The sequence below is a fragment of the Elephantulus edwardii genome, unplaced genomic scaffold (genome assembly GCF_000299155.1).
Source record: "Elephantulus edwardii isolate Elephantulus edwardi_28Jun2011 unplaced genomic scaffold, EleEdw1.0 scaffold00102, whole genome shotgun sequence".
Taxonomy (NCBI): domain Eukaryota; kingdom Metazoa; phylum Chordata; class Mammalia; order Macroscelidea; family Macroscelididae; genus Elephantulus; species Elephantulus edwardii.
The window spans coordinates 2,050,029-2,062,175 of NW_006399852.1; the positions used below are offsets into that span (position 1 = coordinate 2,050,029).

Genomic DNA, 12,147 nt, shown 5'->3' on the forward strand with positions numbered 1-12,147 from the left:
CCCTATTCCCACTTCCATATATGCATTTAGAAAAGGAAATTAACAAACCCAACCATTGTAGTTGCCCAAAAGCTTAGTGTTAAAAGGTTTTGGATGTGTTTTCCTCTTCTTAATCATACATCTACAATTTTCTTCATAAAACCAAACACCTCGACAGAACCACAAAAGAGGCAATGTTTAAAATGACAACCAAGCATTATTAGGAGAGGTCTTAGCATGTAAGAAAAATTGACCTTCCCAATTAAAAGTATATTATGTATAAGAAGCTAGAGACGTTAGAACTGTCCCCCTCCTGAAAGGCTGTCATTATAGTGGCTCCGGTTGACTTTTGACAGTCGGAGTGTTCTGAATGTTATGTGGCTGACAGGGATTTTTTTTTTATTTTATTAGAACATAGACCATTCAAGTGATTAAATCATCAAGGGAATATGGGTGTGGAAATACCATAAAAGGCAGTATCTTGCAAATATAATTTATAAAAGGTCTCCAGTGACAAGCCAAATGCAAAACTTGAGGGACCTGGGTGATCCCAGCCAGATGGTCCCATCAATTCTGGCCATGCAAGGAAGGCGACAAGGGCATTTAAGGGCCTGGACACGCAGGCAGGCCACTGAGCACTGAAGGCCTCCAGCTTTGAGGCCTTGGCGGATGCCAGGTACTGAGCCAAGTCCTCCGGAGCCCAGTGGAAAGGTTTGGAGCTTCTGGCAGGAAAACGGAGTTCTTTTCGGCATGTGTTATGTGAACAGATGTGCACAAAGAAGTAGGTCAGGCTGTGGGTGTCGTGATGCTAACTGGCTGTGTCCCTTTAATTATAAGGAAACTCTAGTGCTGCAGCTTTCCACCAGCTGAACTGCAAAGACAGGAAAAACTGAAAAGTTTCTTGGAAATGAAGGATGGCACTAAATGAGCCAGCTGGGACCAGGTGCCAGGGCACAGTGAAATGAAAAGGGTAAAGGAGAGGCGGGGATGCCTGAGACGGTAGCAGGCATTCCAGAGCCTAAATGCTTCTTCCTTGACCCAATGATAAGAATTACAGTTGCAAATATAAAGAGAAAATGATTGTCATTATTAAATACAGCCCAGGATAAACTTTATTAATGTTGAGGAGAAGGAGAAGGAAGGAGACTCAAACTATGCCCAGTCTAAAGTCTGCTATAAGATTTTTCAAAAAGTTAAACACAGAATGACCGCATGGGCCAGCAATTCTCCTCTTAGGTAGATGCCCTAGAGAGTAGAAGACAGTTCAGACACCAGTGTTCATCCCGACACCCCTCATAATAAAAAAATGACGCGATTGTCACTGAGTTGGAACAGACTCAAAGCAGACCCTCCCGTGGAGGTTTGAAGGCTGTGAATTGCGTGGCAAGAGACTGCTCCTCTTTTGCTCTCGGAGTCACTGGTGGATTTGAACTTCCAGAGAAGCGCTGCCTTTGGGTTAGGAGTGCAAATCCCTATGGATTGGGCCACCAGGGTTCCCAACTCAGCTTTTCACAACAGCCCCAAGAGAATGGAAACAACCCAAAGGTCCATCAGAAAATCCATTAACCTCATTAAGCGTATAACATGAATTCAGCTCTGCTTCTACAGTGATGATGGGAGTGGGGGGTGCAGTCGCTGGGCTCATTTGCTGGTGGTTCTACCTTCGAATTAAGAAAACATTAAGTATATAGCCATACGATGGAATATTGCTCAGCCATAAAGAGGAACAGCATTCTGCTCCATCCTACAGCATGAGTAAATCCGGAAAACATTACACTGAGTGATGTAAGTCTGCTGCCAAACAAGGTAGATTAGAGGTTAGTGGGGACTAGATAGGGAGAAATGGAGAATTACTGCTGAATGGCATTGAGGATCTCTGTCTACAGTCAGGAAAAGTTTAAGAAGTGAACAATGGAGTCTGTAAGACATCGTGAACACATGTACACCTAAAAAGTAATGACAATGGCAATGGCAATTGCTTTGTTACATATATTTTGCTGGTGTCAGCGTTAGGCGCCATTGACATGGTTCTGACTCATGAGTGACCCTACAAACAACAGACTAAAACCCTACCATTTCCTGCACCAGCCTCAAAATCTCTGCTGTGCTTAATAAGCCCATTCTTGTAGTCGGATATATTTCACTGCAATAATGAAAAGAAAAAAAAGTTGTGTACAATCTGCAACGTAAATACAGTTGCTTAAGAATTGTCCCAGGATCTTTCCATACTTAAAAGAGGGGTGCAAGGTTCTGACAGGAATTCCTCAGCCAAAAAACAGTCAGGGTATCCGGACCACCTCCTACACCTTCCTCAGGACATCTGACCAATGAGGTATTAAGACCAAAGGTTCTTCTAATGGGAAAAACGACACTCTCTTCAAATACAGACCACCCTCCACTTCTTCTGGAAAAGCCTGGGCCAGGGAGAGAGGTGCTGTCTGGTGACAGATGCAGTAAACTAGCAGGTGTCCCGGAGACATGTAAAGATGCTTATCCATCTCTGGTTTAAAGGGGGTTTGGGGGGAAGTCAGATGTATCTACCCCAGGAATCTTATGAATCTGGCCCTCAGCCGTGGTCTGGGACCTCCTGGACCCATGTTGTCACTAGAGATTCCAGTAGTTCCATGTCTCACTGAGCTAGGACCAGGTGGTGCACACATGCAGATGAGCTGCTTCCTGGTTCCAGAAAGTCAGTGTCTGGCAAGGAGGGCAGTGGCTATGTGGATACACCCACCCGTGGTGAAGGCAGGCCTGACAGAGTTAGCCCTTTTGTCCACACCTATCCTGTAGACCCCAAATCCCACACTCTGCTGTTAATCTTCCAACTTCGAGCACAGGTGCCTACTTCTCCTCTGACTGAGAAGTCCAACTCGCCTGTATGTGTGAAGAGTGACAAATGCTCTCACTCCATGATCACTGGGTTCATACAATGACCTTCAACTATTGTACAGACAGGACAGGACAGGAGGCTACGGCATGGCTTAATGCCATGGCTTTGTGCTCTGGATTCCAAGGCTGGCTCTGCCACTCGCAGCGTTTCAACCCTGGGCCATGATGCATCTTCTGATAACCCGTTTCCTCATCTGTGATGATGTTGACCTATCTTAGTAAGGGAGGACCTGGGTGCTCTGAAGAGTGCCCAGCTGTTAACAGAGAGGTTGCAGGGTCGGGATTACTCAGAGATGCCTTAGAAGAAGGTCAGGTGATCAGCTTCTAACAAAATCAGCTGGTGGAAATCCTGCAGCACTCAGTACATGCCGACAGACCCAGTCGACAACATCAGTCAGAGCCAACTTAATGGCAGCTCTGATGGCTTTTGTTTATCTTTGTAAGATCCCCTACAAAGTTACTGATGACGTTAAATGAAAAAAGAAATGTGAAGGCAATACTTAAGCTGATGAGTGTTATGCAAAAGCTAATGCTTTACGATGGGGTTCAGGTGGGCTAGAGCAATTGAGGGGTCAGGAAGGGCATCAGGGAGAAAAAAATCAGACATGGCCAGATGAAGCGTGCGGAAGTGACTGTGAGTAAATTATCTCATCTCTGTGTCAGTTTCCTCATTTTTTAAAAAAATTTTTCTATTATTTCTTATGTGTGCACCGTCGAATCAGATCTGACTGTTGCAGGAGGAGACTGTCCCTCCTTCTTCAGCAGAGTATCTGGTGGATTTGAACCATGCACCTCTGGTATTGCAGTGCAACTTCTCGCCACTAGACCAGCAGAGCTTGCCCAGTTTCCTCATTTTTAAAACAAGGCTACAGCTGGGCTGGGTACTGTTCAGAGGACCGTATGGAAAAGGAAATACAAACCTCAGTGTTTAAAAGAAATATGTGGCCTTTAGTATCCTTGCCACTACCACATAGTCAAGCGGCACGGACATGCACACACAGGATGCCCAAGGGTCCACTCTCTGCTGGCTGGGGGGACAGGACAGGAGGGGCTGGGGCAGGGTGAAGGAACCTTCCCCAGGTCAGCAGTCCCTGTGTTCACGTGGAAAAGCAGTGGACAGCCAATAAGCAAAGGGGACAGGGTCTTCCTGGTGCTTCCTGACTTGTCTGGAGTGAGCAGTCAGACATGGTTCCACAACATCAGAAATCCTGCTGATAGACCTGGTAGGCATCTGTCTCAGTCCCAGCCCCACAGCACCATCTTGCAGAACCAAAGCCTCTTTGGTTACCATCTCTAACAGGAGCAGCAGGCGTGACAAGCATGACCTGACTTATCTGTGGTGTGGGGTCCTCATGGGTTCACCCCAGATGGGAAGGGAAGCCTGTGCTTGTCTTGACCACTTGCAGGGGGTCAGGGCAGCTTCTGGTGTGGCCACATGTTGGGGAGCATCCCAGGAAACTCAATCTGAGCTGCATATACCTCTGGGCTCCTCACACAAGCCTGGCTAAGGGCACCCCAGAATCCACACTCTGACTCAGGGACACTGGGCATCTCTTGGGCTTCAGGTCATAAATTTCATCTTCTACCTGGGAGTCCCAGGCTAGACCCAGATGAATCAAGGGCTGAGGAAGTTCTCACTGTTGTCCTGCAGACACATTGTTGTTCTGTACCGCCAAGTCAGAACAGACTCATAGCCAACTCTCCAGCAGATTTACAGAGGCTGTGAACTGGGTCAACTGGCTGAGAGGAGAGTGTCTGTCTCCCATGGAACAGCTGACAGATTCAAACTGCACGCCTTTGGGTGGACAATACAACTCAACTATGTTGTTGTAGTTACATGCTGTCAAGTCGAGTATGACTCATAGTGACCCCATGAACAAAAGATCTGAACCCTGTTCTCTCTTGTGCATCCTCACATTTCCTGACAAGAACCCACTGCAGCAGTCACTGTGTCAGTCCACCTCGTTAAGGGTCTTCCTCTCCTTTGTGACCCACCACTCTTTCCAGCATCTTGTCCTTCTCCAAGGATTAGCCTCTCCTAGCAACATGCCCATACTATGTGAGGCGAAGCCTCATCATTCCTGCCTCCAAGGAGCACTCCAGCTGCATCCTCTCCAAGACTTATCTGTTCATTCTCACGGACTTCCATGGGATGTTCAATGCTCTTCTCCAACGCCACAGCTCAAAAGCATCAATTCTTTTCCTGTCATCCTTATTCACTGTCCAGCTCTCAGATAAATAGCAACTCAACTATACCTCTCAAATAGCCACAGCGATTTACTCTGTTTACAAATGAAAACATGGCTTAACTTTTAAAGACACATTGCAGTGGGAAGGTTTACCATCCCCTATGACCACCGTGTAGAGAAGGCCTTCAGGTGGCCGAGGTGGGGGGATGGGGGACGACGACCTTCTAACATGTTCTCTCAGTCATGGGAAAAACTCCACCAGTCTATTGGCTATTATTACATTTTCACTTTAGCAAGTGAGTCTGAGGTGAATTTTAAAAATGTGTCCCCAAATTTAAGCACTGGCAGTTTCACGAGCTACACCCTAATATTACCAATAGGCGCTATGTGAGGCCTCAGCAAGAGCTGCCATGGTAAGAGAGGAGTCACAGCGAGTGTGGTGACAGGAGGGCATTAAAATGTCCCAGCGCCAAATCCGCACAGCACCCAAACAGAAACAGAGTCACCATGGAGAAAGACTCCAATGAAACGTGTGGTCAGATACAGTTCAAAGTTTAAGAAATTGGCTGTAAGACAGCTTTCCCTCATTCTCCCCTCCTCCGCCCTCCATTCTCTAACACGCCGTGTTCCTCTAAACCTCATGGAAGGATAAATAATAACAATGTCAGGACAGTAATAACAGGAAACCCCCAGCTTGGCAAGTCTGGGGAAGTTGATTTCTTTTATAAGGCCTGAATTTATTTCTGTCAACAAAAATAAGTCTCTACCATGAGAATCTTTAAATCTGCAGGCAAAAAAAATCTGAAATTCCTTGCTGTGTAGATATGACATTTTAACAAGCAATGTGTTTTTAAATAACAAAACAAAAAGCCCCTAATTTCCTCAGTTTGCTTATTATCACTTCGGAAGAGGAAAACACTCTTATTTTCTATTGTACCTGAGGGGAGCGTTTTCCAACAGGCTGCAAGGCTCACTGCCACAGTTAAGGAGATGAATAGGCTGAGGCTTAAACTGACATAATTGTATTTCACAGGTTAACCTTTGGCTACAGCCACGCCACAGTTCCCTCACTCTGCTGACGTGACCATTAGCTCTGACGAGCGGCTGAGGCAGCCACGTCGTTCTCAGGGATCCACTTAGGATGAAAACACCTTCCAGCCCCTTTAATGGAGACGGGAGACTGCTTACCGGAAGAACAAATGCTTCCTCTGAGATTTGAAAGGCCAAGCCAAGTGATGTGTCTGTGTCACGGTTAGATGTTTGTTTAAGACAGATGCCTATCAAATTTGGACTAAATTCCCCGGGCAAGGAACCAGAGCTCTTTGGAGAGACTGGAGGCCTACATTAAGAGGCAATCAACGTGAAGTTTATATATCGTGGTATGTGCTAAGGATTAGAGCCAAGCCACACTACCTGAGGAAGGTGTTGTTGCCACCTATTAGCTGTGTATTGCAGTTGCCCAGCTTTGCAGCACAGAAGGAGTGCAAAGGGGCTTTGCTCAAGGATGTTCGCTTCTTTTAAAGCGTCAAGGCTTGCAAACACTGTTCTCTCCACCAGCCTCACCCAGAACCCCATTCGTTATCACTAGACATTGCACTCGTTTTCTATTGGCGCTGGGCCCCGGCTGACTGTATCTGGCATTCCCAGGGCACGAGAGGACCAGTTACCTTCTGGAGTAGGCTTCCGCATCTCTTCCACTCTAATGAGTTTCTTCCTGACTCTGCGCGTCGAGTTAACCAGCTTGTGCAACCTCTTAAACTTCACCGACTCCTCGCTTTCATCATCCGATTGTTCTCTTGACTGGCAAAGAAACAAAGGGAAAAAATTAATCAGATCCCAGCTGCAGTGCTCTGCCCTGGCGGCCGGGAAGGACCCAGCCTCGCTGACCATCTGAATCTCGGCGCTGCCATGGACTTGGGGCAACTCCAAATGGCCCGGAGAAGTTTCATGAAGCTCCACGTACCATCGTGATGTCTAACTCAGGTCCTGTGCCCCCAAACCCGCATTCCTGGCCCTTGACTTGTGTGGGGCGCAGTTTGTCTCAACTGAGTCCATGTCCTCGGAGAGGGGCGCGCAGGCCACCTCCCCGTCCAGGCCTGTAATTCCAGCTACGCGGCTGTGGTCTGGGCCAGGCTCTTCTCTGTCTGGCCCATCAGGACTCGCCGCTGAGTGTGGCGATCAACTACTTCTCCAAACCCCAAAACTCTGTTGACTTTTTTCCAGTCCTCTCCGAAATCAAAAACAGCCGGGCAGGAAAGGGGAAAAGATGCAAACAGCCAGCTTCCATCCCATTTGCTAGGAGGTCCCTGCCACATCACAGGCGTCCCTTCCGCCTCTCTCCAAGAGCTGGCCGGGCGGGCCAGGGGATGGGGCCTGCGCTCTTCCCAGAGGGACAAGGGAAAACGCTGACCTTTTCAGCCGGCCAGTGCCGTCCATATTCCCCAGCAGCCCGTTCCGTGCTGCAGCTTTTGCAGCCTGCTCGGGCCCAGCTGTTTTCCCTCAACATTACAACGAGAGAGAGGGTGGTAAAAAAAAAAAAGAAAGAAATCCTCGCACCGCAGCGGTTACTCGGACTGAAACAATCCTCTCCTTGTGAACAAAATGAGGGCTTCTCTTCCAAGTCTGCGCTAGCATTCAATACGCTGCTTCCTCTACTTTATCTGTTGAAAATGTAGAAAAGCAAAAGAAGTGGCCAACTCCAGGCGCCTGCTGCTCAGGCCCGGGGTAAGCCTTCCCAGGGCGCCCAGCCGGCGTGAGCGCGCAGCCCGCACACCCAGCGCGCAGCTTCGGGGTACTCTGAGCGCAGGCTCCTCTTGGCTTCCTCCAGCCCGGCTCACCAAAGCACGCGGAAAGCAGTGCAGCGCGGGAACAAAACAGAACCACATCTCTGACCTGGACTCTAACTGGAAACTTTTTCCTTCCAGTGAATGCTCCAGAAACTCAATTTTATAGACAATAAAACTGGCAAGCAAGACTTGGTAGACAGCCTGAGAAAAAGTAGAGCTGGCGATTCTAATAATAACTTTGATGTAAAAACAGTGCACACGTGGCATTCATAAACATTTTCTTAACGCTATGGAACAATTTGAAGCTCCTACTGGCCAGGGGTTGTGCTGCCAACTCAAAGGCACCAGGTTCGAATCCACAAGCTGCTCCCAGGGAGAGAGATGGGTGTGATTTACAGACTCTGTAAACTCCTTGGAGGGTCAGCTATGAGTGGGTTCTGGCTCCATAGCACATAGTACCAACAACAAGGAAGGAAGCGATACATATAACGCATTTCTCAGACTCTGACCCCAACCTGGTTAGCACAAACAATTGAGTGCTTCCCTACTAAAGGTTGGGGGGTGGGAAGCCATCCAGAGGCAGCTTTGAAGAAAGGCCTGGTGATGGGTGCTGAAAGGTGATAGCCTTGAAAACCCTAAATCTCAGCTTACTGCTGTGGAGGTGGAACTGACTCCGGGCTGACCCTCAAGTGGGGTTTCAGTAAATCACCTGGGCAAATTGCTCATCTCCGTGGCTGGGCGGTTTGAACCTCCTCTGGAGAGGTGCCACCTCCCTACGGATTAGGGATTACAAATTCCACCCTGAAGTACAAGAGGCCAGCGTGACTCAAAAGTGACTCAGCAAAAATGACCGTTGGGCTCTCCCACCCCAACCTTAAGTAGTTAATAGCATGGAGCCAGAATATTGTCTCTGCGTGTCTGTGAGCAAACCATTTCACCCACTGATGAACAGTTTTCATAAACCCATAATTGGCAAGTCATATAGGACAGGAATATTTCTCCATCTTTCCTTCTGAAAAGCGCAACAATAACTATGCCCTAATTTCTCCACAAAGTATCTAGATAAAACATTACACACGCATTTCACAGCTAAGGTTAATCATGGGTGAATGGTGTAAACCTTCCCTAATGAATGGCAGTGCTGATGCATAGAGTTGTGCTGCATAAGAAAGGCCTGGTGATATCCTTCCCTACAAAGTACAGCCAAGAAAACTCCGAAGAGCAGTGACACTGTGCACATGCTGGTTCACCAGGAGTCAGAATGGGCTTGATGGACACGGGCTGAGGTCTGTTTTATTTTGCTTTTTCCCTCCACATTGATCACTGGATAATGAAGAATGAATACTTCTCCAGAGAAAAAGGACAGGAGCTTATACTGGATGCTGGACACTGGCATTGCATTTAACCTACTTGTCTTCTCAAAGGCAAATAACAAAAAACCAAAATGGTACATCCAGTTGTTTATAAAAAATGCATTGCTTGAATTTCCTTTTCACTCAGTTGCACTGCTGGTGTATTAGGAAACAGACCGGTTAACCAGAGGGCTGAGAAGCTGAGGGCTGAGTAGCCCTCCCTCTGGGTCATCTGCACCTAGCCAGGCCAAAGTGCATGGAATTAGACACAAACATTTAAATACCTGTTGCTAGGTGATTCTAAACGAAGAGAGATCGAAACCCCAGGCACATCTTGGGAAGCTGGCAAGTTTGTTTCCACACTGCCACAGAGAACAGTGGACATCACTACTAAGGGAGTCACGTGAATTTTTTGTTTGTTTCTCAGCTTTGTTTACACTATTTTGTAGTCTGTGACGTGTTCATTAGCTTTATAAATAAGTTTGAAATCCAGTATTGTGGGTGTTACTGTTGTTAAGAGGAAGTTAGTGCTGCTGGGAAACATAAATGGCGCCAACAGACTTGGTTGGTTCAGAGTTGCCAGAGCCTTCAGATGTCATCACTGCGGTCTGATTAACAAAGCACGCCAGTGCATCACGACACGTGAATGAGACAGACATGTCTATAATCTTCACATGGACGTAAACTTTCATTAAAATTAATTAAAAAACCAAACAAAAAGTCCCAACAAACAATAAATAGCCAGTAAACAGGAACTCAAATCCAGGTGTGAAGAACTGAAAACCACAACTCAACCACCCTGAGTTCACTGACATACTTCTCGGTGTGAAATGCATCTTAGGAGTCAGCTCACAAATTCAAGAGGCTTCAGAAACCACATTTAAATTTGTATTCTGTCAATTCCTGGGACTTGATATTTTTTCATAGTTATTTGGGAGTGGGGTTTTTTTGTATCTTAAAAATATCCTTTCTTACTCTAATATTGTGTGCTGGTGGCCTAGTGATAAGAAACTGCACAGTAAACCCAAGGCACCTGGTTTGGGTTTTCTAGTAACTTTTATAGTTTTAGAACCTTATCTGTTACACTGAAGTCTTTAATAACTGGAATATGTTTGTATAGGATCTTTGTGTAGGATATGTTGTGTAGGAATATTTTTGTGTAGGATAGAAATCTAATGTCCCACCACCAAATTTATAATGAAAAGTGTCCTCTTTTTCCTCTTGTAAAAAAAAAAATCAAGCAGAAAAGAAGTAAGCAGAGGTTATTTATACAGTCAGGCGCATGGCAGGATGAAAATCAGTTGATGCAAGCATACTGTGGGTAGGGATGGAGTGGTGGTGGTATTGGTGTGTGTGTGTGTGTGTGTGTGTGTGTGTGTGTGTGTGTAGGACAAGACAGAGGAAAAAAGAGAAAAGAGATACACAAAGACGAAGTTCAAAATTCTTAGTCATCTAAGATGTAATTCCTAAATGAGAAGGATACTCCAGCAGAAAGAACTTTCTAGGGTTATAGAAAACAGTAAAATCAGGACAATTGCTTAAAGACAAGAGCCACTTAACTTTCCTATGCTCATATCCATTCTGATAACAAGAGAAATTTATCTGGGTACTTATTTCATTGTTTTCACACGTTCCATCTATTTTGGACTGAAACATGGGCTCTTTGGAACATTGAACTCATGTTAGTTTTCTTTTCCTTAAAAAAAAAAAAAGTAACTTTGGAGGCATTTACCATTTACAAATACTGGTGATGAAGAACTTTCTCTGCATTTTCATGTTTTCGACATGAGACAAGACAGATGCTGCAGCACAGTGTACATGAAGGGAAGTGGAAGACAAGAGTTATTCTAGAAATGTGCGTGTGTGTGCGTGTGTGTTCTCTACGTCACGCTTCCTCTTAACTCAGTCTCGAAGCCACTCAAGTTCAACACAGCATCACTAGAATACTCTCTACTGATGGAGAGACAGTTACACCTCGTTTCCTTCTCAACGTCACAAAAAAAAAGCACTGTGAAAAAATGTGCCTTTTAAAAATTTTTCTCCAGCTGTTTTAAAACAAAGATGTTGCAGAGGGCAAACATTTCTTATCAACTAGGGAGAAAAGCTTGAATTCCTCATTGTGTGTTTCTCCTTTTAAATCACCACGCATCACTTCTCCAATACTATAAATAACACTCTGTGCATATCTATGTATGTTTGCTGTTGCTGATTGTCATCGAGTCAAGCATGACTCATATCGACTCTATAAACAAAAGGCCTGAAGCTTTCTGTAACTATCATTGTTTCTCAAAGTTCATAGAGTTTCCAAAGGCATGTTGTGTGTTTACATAGCAAATATACCTGTGGATAAGTGTGTGTTAAATTTGCTATAAGAATTAGGAAATATCCATCAACAAACAAATGGATAGAGAAGCTGTGGTATATTCACACCATGGAATACTACGCTGCATGGAAATACAAGGAATTAATGAAATATTATACAAAATGGGTGACCATAGAGGACATTATGCTGAGTGAAATATCTCAGTCACAAAAGGACAAATACTGCATAATGGCACTGTTGTAAAGCAGGACTGACATTGGAGTTGGGGGGAATGTAAGAAAAGAGGGGATAGATAATGTATACTGCATTGAAACAGATGAAGGAGAGGACTGTTTGAAAGCAGTATGTGATTAGGTATTATTTTTATGACAAGATTCCAGAAAAAGAAATGCATAATAAAGTGGACAGTGGACTTGGGGTGGGCTGGGGTGGTTGTATAGCAATGAAAGAATTTTTTCTTCTTTTATGTTTTTTTAAAAGGATTTTTTTTTTTTAATTTTCAAAGAGAAAAGAGAAGTGGGGGGAGGGGTGCGCAGGGAGGAAAATGTGCAACAATAAATGAATGAATGAATGAGGGGAAAATTCAATGGGAAGAATATGTAGTAAAAAAAGATGAGTTGAAATAAGAA

The 12,147-nt window shown here is 45.3% G+C and overlaps 1 protein-coding gene across 1 annotated transcript in view; it reads right to left on the reverse strand.

Annotated features, from left to right (window-relative positions):
• The window catches only part of SASH1 (SAM and SH3 domain containing 1), a 283,556-nt gene that overhangs the window by 46,693 nt on the left and 224,716 nt on the right, over positions 1-12,147 (reverse strand). The window contains exons 10-11 of the mRNA XM_006891650.1: positions 6,725-6,857; positions 2,564-2,566 (exon numbers count right to left, since the gene is read on the reverse strand). Coding sequence (XP_006891712.1) covers positions 2,564-2,566; positions 6,725-6,857 — 136 coding nt within the window. The remainder of the gene's footprint in view (positions 1-2,563; positions 2,567-6,724; positions 6,858-12,147) is intronic.